General features: G+C 51.5%; 1 protein-coding gene across 1 annotated transcript in view; it reads right to left on the reverse strand.

The window, feature by feature from the left end:
- IPO4 (importin 4) overlaps window positions 1-24,533 on the reverse strand; it is a 2,281,504-nt gene that overhangs the window by 225,545 nt on the left and 2,031,426 nt on the right. The window contains exons 27-28 of the mRNA XM_086923725.1: window positions 21,371-21,503; window positions 12,505-12,609 (exon numbers count right to left, since the gene is read on the reverse strand). Coding sequence (XP_086779851.1) covers window positions 12,505-12,609; window positions 21,371-21,503 — 238 coding nt within the window. The remainder of the gene's footprint in view (window positions 1-12,504; window positions 12,610-21,370; window positions 21,504-24,533) is intronic.

Raw genomic sequence — 24,533 nt, forward strand, 5'->3', positions numbered from 1 at the left:
GCCTAAGACTGCTTTGTCCATGCTACCACTAGGATAGCTGGTCTATAAGGTTGACTTACAACCAATCACCATAAGGGTTGTTTGGACTGATACCAGGTGATCACTAGAATTAGTGAGCATCATATATCAGGCCAACTTCTCACATTGGTGTGCAGCGGTTGGGATTTGAGCTTGCTGTTGTTTTTGCCAAATATAATCTTGAGATATCATTTGAAAGATCACATAAGGTACCATAGGTACATATAACAAGCTCAGAAATACTCTGAGTTGTACTGAACCCGCTGTTGTAGTAGAAAGGGAGTAGCACACCCTGACTACAACTCTTAGCAAGGGATCAGTAGGTAAACCCATAGTGTAGGTAAGTGCACCACTTACACCTCACTAGAAAAGCATGTCTACCACAGGAGAGAACACGGTGGCTCTCCTGGTGGCAGTTGACCCTCCACAAGTCATGTCAAGATATGCAGCCCTTAGCTTCCAGGAGATGACAATTGTGTACCTCCAGGAAACTAAAACAGGGTTCTAACCCTACAATTAACTTTCTGATAGGTCTCTTAGAGACATTTGATGCCAGAAGGGCTTCTAATCCAGGCCCATCTGACCCTACAGAGGAAGACATACCCCCACTAGAGGAGGACTCGGATCTCCCTGAAACTGATGAAGTGGAGGAAGATGGAGACTCATCTGATGGTGAGGTAACCCATGGTCAGGGAGGAGTCAGCAGACTTACCAGGGCCAACTTAAGCATACATGAGAATGGAACTGGGGGAGCCCCAGGCCTATCCTCAAGCAGGCTTAACCTTGGGAATAGACGAGGTAGGTCTCTCTCCAGAGGCTCTAACAGATCTATTCACACCCATGTCTCTCAGGCATCTTATCAGAGAGGGATGACATCCCCTCAGAGAAGGGAGCATGAAGCTAAGATGAGGGAAGTCAATCTGAAGATTGAGAGGGAAGAACTTGCCCTTGCCAAAGAAATACTTGCCTTTGCCAGAGAGCAGAAATTGAGTGGGGCAGACCCCACTGGTGGCAGCATTATCCCTAGAGATAAAGACAGGAGTTTTGATACTAGACACCTGAGTAAAATAGTGCCCCCCTTTAAACAAGGGGATGACATCCACAAATGGATGACTGCTTTGGAGAGGGCCTGCACTGTCCAGTGCATCCCCCAGAGTCAGAGGGAAGCTACATTGTGGCTCTCCTTTGAAGGTAAAGGTAGAGATAAGCTTCTCACTACTAGAGCTGAGTATGATAACAATTACCAAGTCCTGAAGAATACACTGATTGATGGGTTTGGCTTAACAACTGAGCAGTACAGGTTGCTGTTCAGAGACACCCAGAAAATTCAGTCTCAGGATTGGGCTGACTTTGTTGATTGTGCCACTAAGGCTTTTGAAGGCTGGTTACTGGGAAGTAAAGTTACTGATTACACAGGATTGTATAATCTAATTATGAGAGAGCAAATCTTAAGTAATTGTCAGAATCAGTTGTTGCATCAGCACCTTATTGACTCAGATCTGACCTCTCCCCAAGAATTGGAAAAGAAGGCAGACAGATAGGTCAGGACAAGGGTCAAGCAGCAGAACCAGATCCAGGGTGGCGGCCAGAAGAAAGCAGACCAGAAGGGTAATGAGAATAAGCAAAATGACCAGAAGTCTTCAACAGGGCCCCAACAATCTAAAGAGGGTGGGACCCAGAATTCCCAAAAGAAGAAGAATAATGGTCAGAGGAAACCATGGTGCCAATACTGTAAAAGTAACACTCACTGGTTTAGTGAGTGCACCAAGAAAGGCCAAGATCCTACCACTACTGCCCCTAAGGCACCTGCACCCCCTAGTACAGTTAGTAGTGGTAGTGTTCCTCCAAAGGCTATAGTGGGATTAACCTTGGTATCTGAGGCAGGCTCTGACCTAGTCAGATTACCTACTCAGGCTGTTCTTGTTTGTACTGGGGACATGGATTTGACCCCTACAATAAGTCCCAGTACTCTGGGCAAGTACAGGCAAACACCTTTAATTAATGGAAAGATGGCTCAGGCCTACAGGGACACCTGTGCCAGTGTCACTATGGTGACACCAGCATTTGTGGACCCTGAACAGGTAATACTAGGTTCAGACTACCTAGTGACCAATGCTAGCAATGTCACTACCAACCATAGTATGGCACTTGTTAATTTCTCCTGGGGAGGAGTAAATGGCCTCAAAAGGGTTGTTGTTAGTTCAGACCTCCCAGTGGACTGTCTTTTGGGCAATGATTTGGAATCCTCCTTATGGTCAGATGTGGAGTATAGGACTCATGTGGAAATGTTAGGTTTGTCAGCACATGTCCTTGCTGGGACTAGGTCACAGGCCCAAAAATGCCCAGCTGAACAAGTGCTGGATCCTGGAACAATGGACCAGACACTTCCCAAGAGGAAGAGCAGTAGGGTTAAGGCAGAGCCTTCGTCCCTGCCTCAAGGTGAGGATCAGCTCTCTCAGGAGGCTGACCCAAAGACCCCAGAAGGAACTGTCCCAGAAGAGCTTGAGCCAGAACAGGTTGAGTTTCTTGGGACAGGGGGACCTTCCAGGGCAGACTTGAGGCAGGCACAGTTAGACTGTTCCTCTCTTGAACCCCTCAGACAGCAGGCTGCTGCTGAGGCTGCAGGGAATGCCACAGGTACCCACAAGGTATACTGGGATGATGGACTCCTTTACTCTGAAGCAAGAGACCCCCAAGCCTGGTGCTACCAGGAGGCTGGTCATCCCCTTGTCTCCGAGAGGTTTCCTTCTTACCTTGGCCCATGAAATTCCTCTTGCAGGTCACCTAGGCCAGAACAAGACTTGGGACAGGCTTGTCCCTCACTTTCACTGGCCTCATATGTCTGAAGACACCAAAGAGTTTTGTCGCTCATGTGTTACCTGCCAAGCCAGTGGCAAATCAGGTGGCACCACAAAGGCCCCCCTTATACCACTACCTGTGGTGGGGGTACCCTTTGAAAGAGTGGGTATTGACATTGTTGGACCAATGGACCCCCCAACAGCATCTGGGCACAGGTTTATACTGGTGGTAGTGGATCATGCCACCAGGTATCCAGAAGCTATTCCCCTTAGGACCACTACAGCTCCTGTTGTGGCCAGGGCCCTGCTTGGAGTATTCTCCAGAGTGGGGTTTCCTAAGGAGGTTGTCTCTGACAGAGGTGCAAACTTTATGTCAGGATACTTGACTGCAATGTGGAAGGAGTGTGGTGTCAATTACAAATTCACCACCCCCTATCACCCACAGTGCAATGTGTGAGAAGTTGGCCTGATATATGATGTTCACTAGTTCTAGTGATAACCTTTTATCAGTCCAAACAACCCTTATGGTGATTGGTTTTAAGTCAACCTTATAGACCAGCTATCCTAATGGTAGCATGGACAAAGCAGTCTTAGGCGAAACCTTTTTGGCATGTGAAGCCAGCTGTTTTACCACATATAACCCCCTGAATACCAAGTGAAAGGACACCACACAAGATGTTATGAAAATAAACAAGTATTTAATAACTAACATACACCTCTGAACTCTTTATGAGATCAGAGGGCTGAGCACATGACAATCTCTTAGGAAAAATACGATTAAGTTGCACAAATTATAATGGTGCCCTAGGGGCACGACAAACCATATACTAAGTAAGTGGAATGTGAAAGTCGATAAAAGGAATGGAGCTGTCCAGAGGCTGTAGGATCGCTGGGACCACGCTATACTACCTCTAGGTAGGTAATAGGAGGCCCATGGAACGCGTGTGCTGAGTGTGAACTCACAACCCAGATGCGTAACAGTGTCTATGGACAGTACAGTTAAAAAAAAAAGGTGAGTATGGACAATCCTGACTAGGTAGAACTAAAACGACTGTGGAACTGGACACTAGGAGAGTCAAGCTACCCTTGAGCACCGAAATGCTCGTGTTACCTCACCCACAGGCTGCGGGTGCATAGGTGCCAAGTCGTGTCGGGTTCCGGCGTTGAAGTCTATGGAGCCTGGAAGAAAAGATGCTGCAGGCGATCAGGAGGAAGATGTCTGGTGTGATCCAAGGGTGGATCAGTGAAGAGAAGAACCTTAAAGCAGAGGGGACAATGTTCATAGTCACTAGCTAGTGACTGGAGTGGAACCAGGAGTGGAACCAGATGTCGTCGTCGCGATCAGGTGAGGGTGGACGCTTGTCTCTGCAGCCATGTGGACCAGGTAGTGTCTTCGACGACCAGGATGGAGGCACGAGCTGTCCCACGCAGGCTCTCGCTGTCGGCTTCGGAGTCAACAGGCCTTGGCAAAGGCAACCCACGCGGTGAGTGGAAATGGCGTCTGGAGTGGACCAGGAGGGTCCGGGGTGCTCCTCTTTTGTAAGGGAGCAAGGGCCTGTCTGGAGCAACCAGACCAGCAGTGAAGATTTCGGGTTTCGTCGTCTAGGAGGTCATCAGCCAGCCGGAAAGTGACCAGAGAACGCGTTGAGCAGCAAACAGGCAGAAGGGCCCCACGCAAATCTCGTGGAGGCTGGTCTTCGGTGCAGGAGCTGCTCGGGGTCGGGGCTTCTCAGTCCCCAAAGCACTGGGACGTGGTTACCTCAGAAGTCATGCTGGAGCGAAGTGCTGCTTCTTTCAAGATGGCCGGTCCCACGTGTCTCGTCGCACCCACGGACCTCAGCTGTGCTGCAGATGTAGGTAGAGGTCGGAGAGGTCTGGGAATCCGGGGCTCTGAAGTCTAGATCCTTGAAGGAAGACGACAAAGGGAAGCCGCTGGAAGCTGATGGTGCCTGCTTGTGCAGGGTGGACACTCCTTGCCCACAAGGGTGATTTCTTCAGTCTTCTGTGGAGCAGAACGTCGAAGTCCAGAGTTTCTTCTTGTAAAGTTGTTCAGGATAATCTAATTTGGAATGGGACCAGCTCCTACTTTTATCCGGCTAAAGGGGGCTGTACTACGACTAGGTCCCTCTGGGTGGGACCAGGAAGGGGGATGGTTACACCCCCTATCCTCTGTCCGGTCTTGCGCCAGAGCTGGGGCTGGTGTGCCCCAGGAACTGGTTTAGACCGGAGTATGCACAGGGACACCTTGTGTGCCCCAGGCATGTCTCATTCCTTTCAGCCCTGTCCTACCTAATACACAAAATCCTGTCTGGGGTGGTGCTAGCACCTCCCAAGGCAGGAAACCCTTTGTCCAAGCCTCCCTCGCTGGAAGGACTCCCAGCAGCAGGAGGTCAGACTTGTGTCTGTGGTGGCAGCATCCATTTTGTGATGCTGAGGCTCGAGTTAACTTTAACCGGGGTTCACAGTTACATACATGTCGTGTCCCTCTAGAAGGGTGGAATGCTACCCCCGTCGCCAGAATTGGCGAAGGGGTAGTATTCCAATTCGTATGACACCTTACTCGACATGTTTTGATAATGTTATACCAAAGTTGGCAATAACCGCAAGGATTATAATGCACTTAAGAGTATATGGTATAGCGTTATCATGGAAACAGCTAAAGGACTTGGTTCCGAAAGCTGCAGACAGACTCAGCTCATGCTAGAGCATCATCTCACAAAATTCCAAGCACTCTGCCTTCAGGATTGATAAGGCCTGCCATAGGAGTGACTGATAGGAGGATAGGTGTCCGTTTTAGGGTTAGATATAGGGATACTATATCTAAAGCAAAGGGTGATTACACCACCTTGCCCCAGCTGATTGATCAGCCAGTTGCGTCAGATTTGTATGGCTAGCCAGGGGTGGCATAATACATGCTGCAGCCCCTGGTAGGCCCCGAGTGCACTTATGCCCTGGGTACCCAAGGTACACTGTATAGGGACTGATAAGGTGACTCAGTATCCAATTAGATATGCACCTAAGGTACATGGTTGTCAATTTAGAGAGAGCACAGCTAGGCTGTGGGTCTGATTAGCAGGCCCACAGCCAGGGAAAGTCGTAAACCAGTGAAGCAAAAAGCAAAAATCGGAGGGTGACCATAGGATTGCAGACCCTACTCTCCTACAGGAGGGCCTTGTCCGCAACACAACCTTGTCCGGATGGACTGAAAGAAAAGGAGGCTTACAAGATAGAGCCTGGAGCTCACTCACTCTCCTGGCAGAGGTGATGGCTACCAGGAAGGCAGTCTTCAAAGTAATAAGGCGGAGAGAACAGTTGTGAAGTGGCTCGAAGGGAGCGCACATCAGAAAAGTAAGAACCAAGTTCAAGTCCCACTGAGGCATCACAAAGGGCACAGGAGGGAACGCATGGGTGATGCTTTTCAAGAATCGATTAACAATAGGGCACTTGAACAAAGAAGGTTGATCAGGCAGCCTCAAAAAGGCTGAAAGAGCAGAAAGGTAGCCCTTGATAGTGCCCAGAGCAGAGCCCTGCTGGGCAAGAGAAAGAAGAAAGAGAAGGACTTCAGAAAGAAGGGCAGAGAGAGGATCCACAGCCTTTGCTGAGCACCATGCCACAAATCTGTTCCACCTGCAGGCGTATACCAACTTTGTGGAGGGACGCCTGGCTGCCAGAATGATGTTACAGACTTCAGGAGGCAAGCCAAATGGCCTCAACTGTCGCCGCTCAATCTCCAAGCATGGAGGTGGAGACTGGACAGGTTCGGGTGTAGGACCGTCCCCTCTTGCTGCAACAGAAGGTCCTCCTGAAGAGGCAGACGAACCGGGGGATCGACTGACATACTGTGTAGCTCGGGATACCAGTACCTTTGTGCCCAGTCTGAAGCCACAAGGATGACTTGTGCCCGGTCGTGCCTGATCTCCTTCGGCACTCTAGGCAGAAGTGGTATAGACGGAAAGGCGTACAACAGATCGCAACTCCACTCGCGGCGAAAAGCGTTTCCGAGCGAGTGCCGCCTTGGAAATTCCAACGTGCAGAACTGATGACATTGCGTCCACGACCCCCACCACGCCCTGTTTGTTGCAGTACCACATGGCGGTGGTGTTGTTCGTGAACACCTGCACTACACTCCCTCGGACAGAAGGGGGAAATGCCTTCAGTGCTAGACGAATCGCCCACAGCTCCAAAAGGTTGATATGGAGCGGGGACTCCGCCGGAGACAAGAGGCCTCTGATCTCCGCCTCTCCCATGTGACCTCCCCAGCCCAGGAGGAACGCGTCCGTCACAACTACGTGCTCCGGTTGGGGAAGGGAGCGGGATCTGCCGCTGACCCAATCGTGGTCCGTGAGCCACCACTGCAGCTGTCTCGCAGTGCCCTCCGAGATCAGGACATGGTCGGACAGGTTGCCCTGATGCTGGGCCCACTGAAACTTCAGGTCCCACTTCAGAGCCCGCATCCGCCAACGGGCGTGATGCACCAGAAGTATGCAGGAGGCCATCAGCCCCAGAAGCCGCAGCGTCAACCTTACCGAAACTCGGAATAAAGGCTGAAAGATTGGAATCAAAGCCTGTATATCCCGAACTCGCTGTTCGGGTGGGTAAACCCGAAACTGCGCCGAGTCGAGAACCGCTCCGATGAAAAGGAGCGACTGAGAGGGGCACAGGTGTGACTTCGGCACATTGATGGAGAACCCAAGCAGGTGCAAGAGGTCTGCCGTCGTCTGGAGGTGGCTGACGACTGTCTGGGGCGAGCCTGTCTTCAACAACCAGTCGTCGAGGTAAGGGAAGACCGAAACCTCTAACCTGCGCAGATGAGTTGCGACTAACGCCATCACCTTCGTGAACACCCGTGGGGCGCTGGTAAGGCCGAAGGGGAGCACGGTAAACTGAAAGTGCTTGTGGCCTACTGTGAACCCCAGGTAACGCCGGTGGGCCTGAAGGACGGGGATGTGAAAATAAGCGTCCTGCAAGACCAACACTACCATCCAGTCTCCCGGGTCCAGGGCAGCTAAGACCTGAGCCAAAGTCAGCATCTTGAACTTCTCCTTCCAGAGGAAGCGGTTGACGTTCCGCAGGTCCAAGATAGGGCATAGGCCCCCTTTGCCCTTCTTGGGTACAAGAAAGTAGTGGGAGTAACAACCACAACGTACTGCTGGCTCAGAAACGCACCCAATGGCCCCCTTGGCCAAGAGGGCCGTAACTTTCTCTCGCAGAAGATTCATGTGATCCCCCGATACCCGGTGGTACTGCGGTGGCATGGCTGGAGGGGTCGCCTCGAAGGGGAGGGAGTAGCCCCTTCGGACGATTTACAGCACCCACCTGTCCGAAGTGATGTTGCGCCAGTGAAGGAGGTGATGACGAACCCTGCCCCCCACTGGTGTCATGTGGGCCTGAAAGCTCGGACTAGGAAGGCTTTGAGGCGGATGCTGCAGGGGTCGATGTGGACTGGCCAGCCGTTGTCTCCGGGCACCGCCACGGCGGTTACCACGTACGCCACCGCGCTGGATATTAGTCTGCGGCCCGTGGCTCGCAGGACGTGTGGGGGCGCCCCTACCTTGGCCACGAAAGGAGCAAAAGGCAGCAGGTTGCTTGCACAGGCCGACAGGCCCAAGGACTTGGCCGTAGCCCTGGAGTCCTTAAAGCACTCAAGCGCACCGTCTGCCTTGTCGCCAGAGAGGCAACAGAAATCAAACGGCATGTCCATAAGGATGTTTTGGACATCAGCCTTTAAAGTTGGCGGACTTCAGCCAGGCGTGGGGTGGAATCGCCACAGTCGTTGCCATCGCTCTACCTAGCAAGTCCGTTCTATCTTGTCCACATCGGATAGAATACCGTGACGCATCTCGACCCTCCACAAGGGCTTGGGCTTGTTTAGTCCGGGCCTTCTCCGGACATTGTGGCAGCACGGCCGCGACTGTGTCCCACAAAGAGCGGTGTTAACTGACTGCAACCACAAACTTAGGGAGGTGAGCATTTTCTTTCCGTACTGTTGGTACCTCTTGGATTCCCGATTGGGGGGGAGCCGTCGGGAATGCGGTATGGGAGTTAAGAGGCCTGGATGACCAGGCTCTCGGGGGGGGGGGTGGGTGGTCAGGAAGCAAGGCTCGCCCGGAGCCGGGCGGTGGCGTCTGGCCACGTTCCCATGTACAGGCAGACCTGTAGAGGGCCTGGACCAGGTGCCCAGAAGAACGTCAGAGGGCAGAGCCAGCACAAGACGTGGAATCAGTTTCCCACGCGGCCTGGGACTAATTGTTCAATCCCTCTGAGGGAGTATAATTGAAGCAAGTTCTAGGTTTACAACATACTCACCCTAAATAGAGGTGGTGAATGCTGAACCACAGTGGGTAAGACTATCAATTTTCTAGTTACCCATCTACTTCACAAATAGTGAAAGTATTTTATTTTATTTTGTGTGTGTTTTCATGTCCTGACGAAGGCTCCATAGACCTACGGGCCCAGCGAGCTGAAACATGTCGACGTATCCCATTAAAGTGATATGCTGAGGACCCTTAACTCAGTCCCTGAGCATACCCATTTATTATTTTACTATAGTTGTCCAACGACGTTAATAAAGACCAATTTGTTGATTAAAGACTATTTTTATCCTTCTTGACAACTTACCAGTGGGTTTAAAAACATTTTATTTTATTTTTTTCTCTGGATACAGCCACGATACACCAGAGATTGCCTCGGGCGAGGCTGGCAAAAGCACAAGTTGTCTAACCCTATGACTACTGCCACAACGCTAGTGTGGGGCGGAGAACAAGATAAACCGCTACTTCGATAAACACGGCGTTTATGAGGGTTTTACAATATATATCTCCTGGCAAAGTGGTTACAAGTGTCCTATCCTTTTTGATTAACTTGGAACGTCAGATAAGGCCTCATTAAACGGCAGCAGAGGCTCCGAGGAGCTTGCCTGCGGTTTAAGGACCTCAGTGAGGAGGTTAGTCCTCACGGCCGCGACGGGGAGTTCAAGGAATAAGGCCTTGGCCGCCCGCGTCAGCACAACACTATAGGCAGCCTCCTCCTCCGTAGCCACGGTAGGGGGGAGAGACAAAACCAGTGTCTTCACCAGACCACCGACATCCCCAAGCTCACCTGCCCAGTCCTGGTAAGGCTGACACTCACGTGCCAGAGGGTCCTCAGACCCCTCCCAATCCTCCCCGCAACCAATCTCCTGATACTCAGGGTCAAAGGATGGGGCCGGGTCATAGAAGTAAAAATCTCCTAGCGGCGAACACGGCACCGAGCGGCGCCGCTCCGGCCCCGAATCGAGGGTAGGACCGTGGACGGCGTTGTCTTGGAACGGCGCCGGAGGCGACACCCTGGGGGTCGGCGCCGGCGAGATCTTAAGGTTGACCGGTGATGAACCGGATCCGGATGGGCCCTGCGGCGCCGGGACTGAAGTCGCCGACGGCGCCGCAGGGATGTAGCACCCGACGGCGCCGGGGCCGAAGCACCCGACGGCGCCGGGGCCGAAGCACCCACGCTTGGGGACCCAGTCGGGGCCGCTGGGCCCGAAGGCGCCGCCGAACCCGAAGGAAGAGCGAGCGAACTCCTGGCCATGAGGAAGGCCTCGATCTCCTCCGGCGTCGCGTTCTGCCCAGGGACTGGCGGGTATAGAGCAGGCCGTGACGCCTGCGGCTCCGGCGGAGCAGCTTGGGCGGTGTCGCCCTGGCCGCGTCGCGCGAGCGTCGGGGGGAGTAAGAAGAGCGATGTCGCCTCTTTGACTTCTTGTGCCTTTTACCTGAGGACTTGGAGCCTGAGGAATGATGCCGACTCCCGGAGCTATGACAACTCTGGCCCCGCGACCGGTCCCGCGACCTCCTTCCGGACCAGGACCTCGAACGGCGCGGGCCGACTGCCGGAGCTCGAGGCGCTTGCGGGACCGCTCCCGTCTAGCCTTCGACGTCAAGGCCCGGCAGTCGGGGCATGACTTGTCGTTGTGGTCGGGCCCCAGGCAATGAAGGCACCGGTGATGGAGGTCGGTAACCCACATTAGTCGGCTGCAGTCGACGCAGGGTTTGAACCCGGGCATCCCTACTGGCACCGTTGGAGACTGTCGACTCGAAAAGCAGATCAAAAAGATCCAAAAAGTTTAGTAAAAAATGGACTAAAGGGTACCACTTTCCCCGGACCTGCGCTTGCTGGCGCGGAAAAAAGAAGAAGAACTGACGTCAGCGCGCAAGGACGGCGTCTAAGTACTCCGACGACGCCATGCCGGCGCCAACGACGGACGCTGAGCCGCAGACGACGCCTACCGACACGCAGGGATACTGCTGCAAAATTTTTCAGATCCAGTCTTACGCCTGGGGATATTCTAAGGTAAGGAATCAAATACTAGCCTGTTTCTTTCAGATTTAGCAACTGTTAGCTCCTCCCACTTGTTGATTGTGCATTTTCTGTATGACCTTATATGTACCTAAAACCTTCGTTTTGTTCTTATACCACCTTCTTTTGAACCCATGTGTGGGTATATAAGGTCTATGTTCCTACTGTTCGGTGTGCTACTTCATGCACTACCCAAGGGTGTTGTGTAAATGTAGTTCCACCTCCTGAGGTTAATAAAGCGCATTGTTTTGTATTGCAGTTTCCGTGTTCACTTCTTCCTATTGGGTTAAGGACTTTGGTCAGAGAAGGGCGAAACCCTAGCACTGGTAGGCCTAGCTGAGGCTCACTAAGACAACGTGGCGAGATAAATTTCATGCGGCAATCCCGCCGCGACATCAGCTTCAACTGTTGACACGCCTCACAATCAGTGATGCCGTGATCCTCCCCCAAACACCACATACAAAGGAGGTGAGGGTCTGTCGCCGACATAAGACGCCCAAAAAACGAGCACATTTTGAAGCCCGAAGGCATTCGCACACTGTTCCACTAAAAACAAATGGAAGAAAAAAGGGCCCTAAACCGGCCCGTAGCAAGGACCGGATCTGCGTTGCACGTGGAAAAAAAAAAAACTAACGTATATGCACGCCGGGCCGGGTCTTATGTGACCTCGCTGACGACGCCTGGGCTGAGTCGCGTATTGTCGGCCCACCCCTCGGGCACGTAGCGATGCTGTGGCAAAAAAGTTTCCAGATCCGGTCTCACGCCTGGGGATAATTCTACGTGAAGGAATCTGCGGCTAGTAGTCTATCAGATTGCCTTTTATTCTGAAAATAAAGGGCTGTTTTGAAACACTATTACAGTGTATGTATGTATGTATGTATGTATGGCACACTTGTAAAGTGCAGCTGTCACCCAACGGGTATCCTGGCGCTGTGATCTTTCATGGCCTGAACGCAAAAAACATTACTATAACAGCCCACTACAGTGTATGTTCTCTGTTGCAGTGTTTAGATGAGAAATTATTTTCTCTTTCTAAAAAATCCATGTAATTTTGGCATAGTAGCCTATTTGAATTACATCAGGCTGCATATTTATGTACATATACATGTATATATGTATGTTTCTTGGAAGTACTCTGTACTTATTTGTCTGAAGTTACACATATATATGGATTTTTATATATGCTCCGGGGTCCCGCTCGAGGGCAGGGATTATTCAGTGCAGTATCCACTGGAAGAGAAGACCAGTTTACATTGGCTACAAAGAACAAGCATAAGTGTGGCTGGAGGGCATGCACAGCCAGCAATACATGTATAGGCAGCACACGCAAACAAAAAGTATAAGTTGAAAGATTTACCTTCTCTGGACTTTTGCTATACAGGAAGGTGATGCATTTAAAGACGGTTACATTTTCAGCTAAATCATCTTTCAAAGGCATTGCATGCAGCATTACTGGTAACACCTGAAACCGAAAAGGAGTGTCATAAGCACCAGCAAATCAAAGAAAGAACAACCAACAATGTTAGAGTAAGAGGTAATAGACTAATTGACTGTTAAAAAACAAAGAAATGGTTCCTTACTTGTAGTCCTGGTGCACAAGTTACTACTTGTGGAACGATATATCTGTAAGAGACATTAGTTAGTGATAGATTCCTTACCTTAGAATATCCCCAGGCATCAGACTGGATCCGGAAATTTTTTGCGTAGTAGTACCCATGTGCGTCGGTAGGCGTCGTCCGCGGCCGTCGCCGTGATGACGTCGCCGGAGTACTTAGACGCCGCCTCCGCGCGCTGACGTCAGTTTTTATACACAGCTTTTCCGCCCCAGAAACGCAGAGCCATGATAAAAACCAATACTGGTGCCATGAAACTAGGGCCCTGAAAGGGGATGACCTTCACCCTAGATATCGGTTCGCAGAATGGGGAGGATGGGTAGGTCGGTAAGGAATCTATCACTAACTAATTTCTCTTACAGATATATCGTTACACAAGTAGTAACTTGTGCCTCTGAAAGAAACAGTTTAGTGTTAGATTACTTACCTTAGAATAGATACCCCAGCAATTCCAACCCCGGTGGTGAGTCTGCGAACCAATATTCACACCAGAAAGTCCTGGAGGACGGAACGGCCAAAGAAGCCATCCCTCCAGACTTGGCTGTCCAAGCAGTAGTGCCTTGCGAACGTGTGCAGCGAGGCCCACGTAGCTGCCTGACAAATGTCCTGCAAGTGGACTCCTTTGCCCAGGGCAGTAGTAGTCGACGTGGCCCGAGTGGAATGGGCCCTCAGCCCAACAGTAGGTTCCTTTTAGCCAAAGAGTAGCACGCTTGGATGCACAACACGATCCACCGAGAGATGGTCCTTTTGTGCACCGCCCGTCCTTTCTTAGCGCCCACGTAACCAAAAAAAAGTTGGTCATCCACCCGGAACTGGCGTGTGCGTTCCAGATAGTATGAGAGCGCACGTTTTGGGTCCAGACAGTGGAGCCTCTCTTCCTCTTTCGAGGGATGCAGAGGCGGAAAGAAGGAGGGCAAGGTGATGGACTGCCCGATGTGGAAGGCTGTGACTACCTTGGGCAGGAAAGAAGGTCTTGTCCGCAACACAACCTTGCCCGGATGGACAGAAAGGAAAGGAGGTTTAGAGGAAAGAGCCTGGAGCTCACTCACTCTCCTAGCAGAGGTGATGGCAACCAGGAAAGCAGTCTTAAGTGTAAGAAGACGGAGACTATAGTTATGAAGCGGCTCAAAAGGAGCGCACATCAGGTAAGTTAGAACCAGGTTCAAGTCCCACTGGGGCATCACGAAAGGAACAAGAGGGAACATAAGAGTGAAGCCCTTTAAAAATCTGTTAACAATCGGGGACTTGAACAAAGAAGGCTGATCAGGCAGCCTTAAGGCGGCGGAAAGGGCAGAAAGGTAGCCCTTGATAGTGCCCAGAGCAGAGCCCTGCTGGGCAAGAGAAAGAAGGAAGAGGAGAACCTCAGAAAGGGGGCAGAGAGTGGATCCACAGCCTTTGCTGTGCACCATGCCACAAATCTGTTCCGCCTGCAGGCGTATACCGACTTTGTGGAGGGACGCCTGGCTGCCAGAATCACATTACAAACTTCAGGAGGCAAGTCAAATGGCCTCAACAGTCGCCGATCAATCTCCAAGCATGGAGGTGGAGACTGGACAGGTTCGAGTGGAGGACCGTCCCCTGCTGCTGCGACAGAAGTTCCTCCTGAAGAGGCAGACGAATCGGGGGATCAACAGAGATGCTGAGTAGCTCTAGATACCAATATCTTCGTGCCCAGTCCGGAGCCACAAGGATAGCCTGGGCCCGGTCGCGCCTGATCTTATTCAGCCCTCTGGGCAGAAGTGGTATAGGTGGAAAGGCGTACAATAGACTGCAACTCCACTCGCGACGAAAAGCGTCTCTGAGCGAGTGCCGCCTTGGAAATTCCAACGCACAGAACTGATGACATTGCGTGCTCTCTTCTGTGGCAAATAGATCTAACCAAGGCTCTCCCCACTGCTGAAAGAGGCCCTGCGCCACGTCCGAGTTCAGACGCCATTAGTGATCGATCATGCACCGACGGCTGAGTTCGTCTGCCCTGGAATTCAGGGAACATGCCAGTTGTTGAACCACCAGGGTCACGGCCTGGTGTTCCAGCCACTGCCAGAGGCGCAGAGCCTCCTGGCATAGGGTCCACGACCCTACCCGCCCTGTTTGTTGGAGTACCACATGGCGGTGGTGTTGTCCGTGAACACCTGCACTACACTCCCCTGGACAGAGGGGAGGAATGCCTTCAGTGCAAGCCGGATCGCCCGCAGCTCCAGAAGGTTGATCTGGAGCCGGGACTCCGCCTGAGACCAGATGCCTCTGATCTCCGCCTCTCCCATGTGTCCCCCCCCAGCCCTGGAGGGACGCGTCCGTTACAACTACGTGCTCCGGCTGGGGTAGGTATCTGCCGCTGACTTAATCGCGGTCCGTGAGCCACTACTGCAACTGTCTTGCAGTGCCCTCCGAGATCGAAGACATGGTCGGACAAGTTGCCCTGATGCTGGCCCATAGAAACTTCAGGTCCCACTGCAGAGTCCGCATCAACCACCTGGCGTGATGCACCAGAAGGATGCAGGAGGCCATCAGCCCCAGAATCCGCAGCGTCAACCTGCCAAAACTCGGGATAACGGCTGAAAGATCGGAATCAGAGCCTGAATATCCTGAACCCGCTGTTCGGGAGGATAAACCCGAACTGCACCGAGTCGAGAATCGCTCCGATGAAGAGGAGCTTCTAAGAGGGACACAGGTGCGACTTTGGCACATTGATGGAGAACCCCAGCAGATGCAGGAGGTCGTCCGAAGTCTGGAGGTGGCTGATGACTGTCTGAGGCGAGCCCGCCTTCAACAACCATCGTCGAGGTAGGGAAAGACTGAAACCCCTAACCTGCGCAGAAGAGCTGCGACCACCGCCAACACTTTCGTGAACACCTGTGGGGCGCTGGTAAGGCAGAAGGGGAGCACGGTAAACTAAAAGTGCTTGTGGCCTACCGTGAACCGCAGGTAGCACTGGTGGGCCGGCAGGACGGGGATGTGGACATAGGCGTCCTGCAAATCCAACGTTGCCATCCAGTCTCCCTGGTCTAGGGCAGCTAAGACCTGAGCCAAAGTCAGCATCTTGAACTTCTCCTTCCGGAGGAAGCCGTTGACGTTTCGCAGGTCCAAGATAGGGTGTAGGCTCCCTTTGCCTTTCTTGGGAACCACAAAGTAGTTGGAGTAACAACCATGTCCTACTTCTGGCCCAGGAACACACTCAATGGCCCCCTTGGCCAAGAGGGCAATAACTTCCTCCTGCAGAAGTTGCAATTGATCCCCCGACATGCGCTGGTACTGCAGTGGCATGGCTGGAGGGGTCGCCTCGAAGGGGAGGGAGTAGCCCCTTCGGATGATTTGTAGCACCCACCTTTCCGCCGTGATAGGAGGTGATCGCGGAACCTGCCCCCAACTGGCGTCGAATGGGCCTGAAAGCTCGGACTAGGAAGACTGAGGCAGATGCTGCGGGAGCGGATGTGGATTGACCTTGCTGTTGTCCCACTGCACCACCACAGCGGTTTACCATGTCTGCGACCGAGTTGAGGTTGGTTATGCGGCCTCTGGCCGGCTGGATATGTGGGGGCGCCCCTTTCTTGGCCACGAAAGGGGCGAAAAGCAGAAGTCCGCTGGCGCTGGCCCGACAGGCCCAAGGACTTGGCCGTAGCCCTGGAGTCCTTGAAACACTCAAGCGCACTGTCTACTTCGTTGCCAAAAAGGCGATGGCCATCAAAGGGCATGTCCATGAGCGTAGACTGGACATCCCCCGAAAAATTGGCAGACCTCCGCCAGGCGTGGTGACGAACCGCCACCATCGTGGAAATCGCTCTGCCCAGCGAATCAGTTGTATCAAGTCCACACCGTATAGAGTAACAAGCTGCATCCTGCCCCTCAGCAAGGGCGGGCGAGCTTAGTCCGGGCCTCATCCGGACACTGGGGCAGCACGTCCGCAACCGCGTTCCACAGGGAGTGGGTGTAAGCGAAGAGCCATGCAAGACACTGTCCACTGGTGCACAAAACTAGGGCCCTGAAAGGAAGTCCTTAACCCTAGAAGTCAGTTCGCAGAACGGGGAGGATGGGTGGGGCAGTAAGGAATCTATAACTAACTTATGTTTCTTACCGATATATTGTTACTGAAGGTAACTTGTTTATCTGAAAGAAACAGTTAGTTATAAATTCCCTACTTTAGTATAGATACCCCAGCAATACCAAAACTGGAGGAGTGGTATGTGAATTAAGTTCACACCAGGAAGTCCTGGAGAACAGAACGGCCAAAGAAGCGGTCTCTCAGGACTTGGCTGTTCAGGCGGTAGTGTCTAGTGAACATGTGCAGCCATGCCCAGGTAGCTGCCTAACAGATGTCATTAAGGGGGAATCCACATCCTAAAGCAGTGGTAGCTGCCATCACCCTCCTGCCAAGGAATAAAAAGCTTTAATGCATAAAAAGGCCCATCTAGAAATGGTCTGTTTGTACACGGCACAACCTTATTGGTGCCCACGTACCCAACAAAGAGCTGGTCATCCACCTGGAATTGTCTTATGCAATCCAAGTAAAAGGAAAGCACATGCTTTGGATCCCGACGGTGGAGCCTCTTTTCTTCTTTGGAAGGATGTGGAGGCGGAAAAAGGTATGCAAAGTGATGATCTTCTTCAGCACCCTGGGCAGAAGTGGTATAGGCGGAAAGGGTTATAAAAGACCCCAACTCAACTCAAGATGAAAAGCGTCGCCTTCCGAGTGCCACCTTGGAAATTCCATAACACAGAATTGCTCACCTTGTGCATTCTCTTCGGTGGCGAATAGATCAAACCAAGGCTCTCCCCACTATTGAATGAGACCTTGCACCACCTCTGTGTGAAGACGCCATTCGTGGTTTATCAAGCACCTGCAGCTGAGTTAGTCTGCCCTGGCGTTCATCAAACCAGCCAAATGTTGAACCACCAGGGGTATGGCCTGATGTTCCAGCTATGTCCCGAGGCAGAGGGCCTCTTGACATAGGGTCCACGACCCCACCCCGCCTTGTTTGTTGCAGTACCATATGGCTGCGGTGTCCATGAACATCTGCACTACTCTTCCCCAGACAGAGGGAAGGAATGCTTTGAGTGCAAGATTAATCGTCCAAAGCTCCAAAAGGTTGATGTGGAGCCCGACTCCGCCAAAGACCAGAGGCCTCTGATCTCCAACTCCCCCATGTGGCCGCCCCATCCCAGAAGTGACGCATCAGTCACCACTGTGAATTCTGGTTGGGGAAGAGAGAGGGATATGCCGTCAACCCAATCCTGGTTCTTTAGTCACCACTGCAATTGGCGTACAGTGCCCTCCGACATCTGGACGCAATCAGACAGGTTCCCCTGATGTTGTGTCCACTGGAACTTGAGGTCCCACTGCAGATCCCGAATATGCTATCTGGCACGGTCCACCAGTAAGATGCAGGAGGCCATGAGGTCATTAGCCTGAGGGTCATCCTGACCAAAACCCGGGATAGAGGCTGAAAGATCGGAACCATAGCCCAAATATCCCAGGCTCGCTGTTCTGGAGGATAGACCTGAAATTGAATTGTGTCCATAACCGCTCCGATGAAGAGGAGCTTCTGAGAGAGAGTCAGGTGTGACTTCGGCACGTTGATGGAGAACACCAGCGAATGCAGGAGGTTGGCCGTAGTCTAGAGGTGGGAGACGACAGCCTGGAGCAAGCCTGCCTTCAACAGCAAGTCTTTGAGATAGGGGAAGACTGAAACCGTCGATCTGCGCAGATGAGCTGCAACCACCGCCATCACTTTCGTGAACACCTGAGGGGCGCTGGAAAGGCCAAAGGGAAGCATGGTAAACAGAAAGTGCTTGTGGCCTACCATGAACCGCAGGTAACGCCGGTGGGCCGGCAGGGGATGTTGTGAAAATAAGTGTCCTGCAAGTCCAACGCTACCATCCAGTCTCCAGGCAGTCTCCAGGCTAGAGGGCAGAAGGTACTTGAGCTAGCGCCAACATTTTGAACTTCTCCATCCGGAGGAAGAGGTTGATGTTCTTGAGATTCAAGATAGGATGCAGGCACCAGAAAGTAGTGGGAATAGCAAGCACGACCTACTTCTAGGACAGGAACTCGCTCGATGGCTCCCTTGGCCAAGAGTGCTGAAACTTTCTGTTGGAGAAGGGCCAGAAGATCCTCCGACATGCGATGGTACTAACGTGGTATGATAGGAGGGGTAGTCTCAAAGTGGAGGGAGTAGCCCCTTCGGACTATTTGCAAAACTCACCTGTCCGACGTGGTGGTGCGCCAGTGGGGGAGGTGGTCTGCCTTGTCGCCGAATAGGTGACAGCCATCAAAGGACACGTCCATAAGAATGGATTGGACATCCCTGAAAAACCAGTCTACCTCAAACAAGCATAGGGTCGAAGGGCTGCCGACGTGGAAATCGTCCTGCCTAGTGAGTTAGAGATATCCAGCCCACAACAGATGGTAAACTTCACTGTGTATCTCCCTTCAGCAACCACACGGGAGAGTACGGCCAACGCCTGCTCTGGGCACAGAGATAGCACTTGCACTACCGTATCCCACACGGTGTCTGCTACAGATGTGGTGAGCATGGAGTCAGCGCCGGGGGAGGTAACCAGGTTGACCAGCGCCGATTCGAACCCATGCCTGAATGCAAGGAGAACCCTGATGTGCCAGAGCAGCCGGCATCGACGGCCCAGGACCCCCCAGCCGAGTCTTCGGGGCCTGATAGCTCGTCAGCAGAGTTAGGCTGGCCAAAGATGGCATGCATCGCTTCGTAAAATTGACAAAGCTGGGCAGGGGTTGCTTCAGGACCTGGGAAGGGAGGGAAGCCCGGAGTCGAACCATCGGGGTCTGCAGGTCGAGCAACAGGAGGGGCACCACCCGCATCCCTTGTCACCGTCGGCCGGGGAGAAGTCAAAGAGCGATGATGCTTCTTCGAATTCTTCTTGTGCTTAGACTTACCAGACCCAGAGTGAGAAGACTTGGAAGAAGAGTGACTCCACGCATAGACCCTCGACCTCCCACGCAACCAGGACCTTCAATGACTTGGAGCCAACTACTGGCCCTCGAGGAGCTTTCGGGACCACTCTCCCAAAGACTTTGGATTCATGGTCCGACAGGAAGAGCACGACTTAGGGTCGTAGTTGTGGTCCAGGCAAAAGAAGCACACCCGGTGGAGATCCGTCATCGACATAAGTCGGCTACAGGAACCGCAAGCCTTGAAGCCGGGCATCTCTGACGTGCACCAGGAGTCGAAGACTCGAAAACTGTGCTGACCAAATTTGGCAAAAAGTCAATCAAAACGTGACTAGAGGTACCGCTCTCTCTAGATCTGCGCAGGCTGGCGCGGAAAAAGAAAGAACAGACGTCAGTGAGCGAGGGCGGAGTCTTTGTAGCTACCGCAATGTCATCCTGGCGACCACGACTAACGCAGAGTCGACCAATGCCACCTTCCGACATGCAGGGGTACTGCTGACGAAAATCTTTCTGGATCCAGTCGGACACCGGAGGGTGATTCTAAGGTATGGAATCTATAAATGACTGTTTCTTTCAGATTTCTTACACACCTTTAGCTACTTCGCTTACTATGCCAGGAGGTCAAGCTCGCTGCTTCAGCACTCTGTGGGGCTATCTCTTGTAGTTTCTACGACCAGTGCGTGCTCGATTAGCGCCACTGCTGTGCGACAAGTACAGCACTGCTCTGTCAATGTGCAGCTTCATTCATTATATAGCACAGACGTGCAACCAAGCCGTATGGCGTCTGGTTAGTCTTAGCCTCTTCAACTCACGTTATCACCAGGCTTCAACAGTCTTCCCTCCACTACGTACTCTATGACGGGTCAGCAGCCACGCACTGCTCCTCGTCCCCTTCATACTATCTGGCCACTATGGCCCTATGGGCCAGTGTTCTTCCATCTCGGAGCTCATGCTGCCCGCTGTGTCATCTCCAGCAGTGCTGCTATTTCCAGGTTGCCACTTCCCGGCCCAACCTCCTTCAACGCTGCTCGCCGGGTCCCTTGTTGTGCACTTTGCTGCCAGGGACACTCACAGCTGTCTCAGGATTCAGTCTATGAGCACCACAGGCACAAATGGCACACCTCTCTGGATCTTCAGAATGCGGCCACGCTCCACTTCAAGCACAAATCAAACCCACCATAGCTCTTGCAAGATGTGACCATAGCTGCTCCTGGCTCCGCTTCTCCATCATCATGGCTACGGCTTGTCCGGCCCAGGTCATTTTGTGAATCACAGGGTCGCCATCTTAGGGCTTCACAATGTTGCTTGTCCACAACTCCGCCTCTCAGTGCCTAATTCGTTTCAGCCCACTTTTTTCAGCCTATGGGACTCTACACCTCACAATGCATGCCCTGCCCTGTATTTCAGGGTTGGATGTTCACCAATTAGCCAGACGATTTACGGATAATTTATCCTCACCGGCAGAGCTGCACTAAGACGCAGCCAGGTTGGCGTTGACTCGATGGTGCCTCCCCAAACTGCTTATACTTGAGAAGAGGAAACATCACACAGACTTTACTCTGAAGGTGCATGTCTGTGTTTTCGATGCAGTACCACTGCCCAGACCTTCATCCTGAGTCAAAATTAACATTATCTGAAAAGTGGACGAATAGAAGATATTTCATTAACAAAGAGCTGGATATTCTAATTACCTGGTCAAGAGGCACACCTTCGGCATTGGTGATAATCATACGTGCCACAGCACCACATATATTATCCATAGTACGAGCATTCTGTTCCCTTGCAATAGCTGCAGACAGAAGTGTTAGGACCTTGGGGTACTGACTGCGCAGAGTCAAGGAAAGATTATTACCACTTTGTAAGCATAATAAATTAGGGTTATGGAGAAAGGAAGAGGAGAAGGTAGTTGAAAGAACATGAATTTCACTCAGAGGATAGACAAAGAGACAGAGGAAGTAAAACAAGAAGTTACATACATTCAAATTCTTTTGATAAACACCATCTTCCCAGAACATCAGCATTTTCTGATATAATTTGAGGTATGAGATTTGTTCGGGAAATTGCAATCTCAGTAATGGGAACTAGACCACTGAATCTAGATTTGGAATCATAAAGAAGTTACCCCAAAGTGATGACAAGGCTCCATAAAATCAGCGCTTAAATGTTATTGTTCACATATGTGCGTAATGACCAAGCTACTTACCTTTGATAACACCTTATATCTGGTAGAAACTGATTCTAGCTGAAGATTCCTTACCTTAGAATATTCCACTGGCGTCAGACTAGATCTGGAAATTTTGGAGTACTAAACCTATGCGCTGGTATGTGGCGTTCTTTGGCTCTGTGTCGGCATCCACACTAAAAGGGCCATGAGCCATGCGTATAGACACTCCACTCCAACACGCTGAAATCCGTTTATATTTGTGACTTACCACGCCAGAACTTCAGAGCCACGTGGAATGCTGGCAGACTGGTGTGCATCACTACGGCCTTCAGAAGGGAAACTCTAATGAATCAGTTCGCAGAACAGGGAGAATCGGGAAAGTATCTGCGGCTCGACTGTCTCTACCAGATAAGGCGTTATTGAAGGTAAGTAACTTGTTCATCTAGTATAGACTTCTAGCCACAGATTCTAGCTGCCGATTCCTTACCTTAGAATACATACCCAGGGGTCTGCCAATGACCATATTGCGGCTCGTTAGCCACCACTGCAGGTCTTTTACAGCTCACTCGGAGATCTGGACCATGTCGGAGTGATTCCCCTGATGCTGAGCTCACCGAAACAGGTGAGACTGCAGAGCCTGAATATGCCAGCGGGCCTGTGTCACTAGGTGGAGGCTGTGAGACCCAGCAGCCTCAGGGTCAGTCTCAATGAAATCCATTACAGAGGTTGAAACATTGGTATCATAACCTCAATACCTGGACTCACCGCTTGGGAAGAGAAGCTTGAAAGTGTACCATATCCAGAACAGCTTCAATAAAAGGGAGCGGTGTGACTTCATCAAATTGGTAGTGAACCCTAGCGAATGCAGCAGGTGTACCGTAGTCTGGAGATGGGAGCGGACTACCAATAGTAAGCCTGCCTTCAAAAGCCAATTGCTGAGGTAGGAGAAGACTGGAACCCCTAACCTCCGGAGGTGATCTGCGACTACTGCCATCACTTTAGTGAACACCTGAGCAGTAATGAACACATTTTGTCATATACATAAGCTGTACATATACAAATAGGTCAACAACTATTTCTGGACAATGAAATATAAAAGCATGCATACATATAATTGAAATGCATATAAATATTAAAAAACAAATGCATAGTTTCCAATATTGGCACAACAAATGTACGAGTTACTTACCTTCGGTAACAATGTATCGCGCCTACATCAGGTTTCTTCAAAGCTTTTCTCCGCCGGAACGCGGAGCCACCAGACAAAACTGTGGGAGTATGGTAATAGTATGCGAAAGAAAAGAAAAAAGGAATTGAGACAAGCGACACCATAAGGAGCAGTGCAACACTGCAGCATCCAAAGGCAGGGGAAGAAGAAAGAACAGAGCAGAGCCCTGAGCAGCTACCCTGCAAATATGTAGAGAGCCTTTCCCCGGAGACAAGGAACATATGTAAAAAGTCATGGCAGGCCTACAGCCCCCATCCAGAACAGGGAAGGGGAGCCAGTCCCAAGACAGATAGGAACGACAAACCTCCAAGCCACTCCAGCACAGAGGGCAACTACCCCCCAAAGAACAAGGGCAAGGCATGGCCAGATGACTCCAACTCATAGGTTAGCAGAGGGGCAAGGAACACTAGCAGCAAGAGGAAGGGAGGGGAGGGCAGATATTGAAGGCAACCCCCCAAAACTGGAGCAGCCAGAGCAGCGGGGCACAGGTGCAACATAAACCCATCCTTCAATGAACCAAAAAGTAGGAAGGAACAGCAACAAGACAGAGCGACCCGACAAGAGCGAAATAATGCACTCACAGGTGACACAGCCCACTACCGGGGGCGGGGGGCGGGACGGGGGTAGAGTGTCAAAGACCAACACAAGGGTCCTCGCAGTAATGGGGAGGAAGGGCGGACCGTGAAGGAATCTGGGGCTAGAATCGTCTCTACCAGATACATCGTTACCGAAGGGAAGTAACTCGCACATCTGATAGACTACTAGCCGCAGATTCCTTCACGTAGAATAGATACCCTAGCAATACCCACAGGGAAGGAGGGTCTGCGAAAGAACCCCACCAGCCTGGACAGGACAGAATGTCCCACAGGGAACCAGACCTGCGGACCACGTAAGAAAGATTGTCCCTTCCAGGTAAGAGGAACCCCCACAAGCAGAACACCTCCGACCCCAAGAGGGATGAAGGAAGAAGAAAGAAGACTGGTAGAGGCTGTGAGAAGTTGGCCTGATATATAGTGCTCACTATTCTAGTAACCACTGTGTATCATACCAAATGACCCTTGATGATTGGTTGTAAGTCAACCTTATAGACCAGCTATCCTAGTAGCGTGGACAAAAGCAGCCTTTAGGCTAAACTCTAGAGGGCGTGTTAAGCCAGCTGTTTTACCATCACATATACCCCTTGAACACCAAGTGAAAGGACACCACACAAGTTGTTATGAAAAATAAAGTATATTTATATATAACAAGTCTACCCTGAACTCTTTATGAGTCAGGGAGCTAAGCACAATACAAAACACTTCAGAAAATACTTTAAGTTGCACAATTTACACAAATGCTCGAGGGGCACGAAAAACCATATACACTAAAAGTGGAATGCGAAATACTAGCAGGTAAGTAACAAGATCCAGAGGCTTCAGGATTGCTAGGACTACACGACTGAACCCTAAGGTTAGGAGCAGGA

The sequence above is a fragment of the Lissotriton vulgaris genome, chromosome 5, assembly GCF_964263255.1.
Source record: "Lissotriton vulgaris chromosome 5, aLisVul1.2, whole genome shotgun sequence".
NCBI classification, from domain to species: Eukaryota; Metazoa; Chordata; class Amphibia; order Caudata; family Salamandridae; genus Lissotriton; species Lissotriton vulgaris.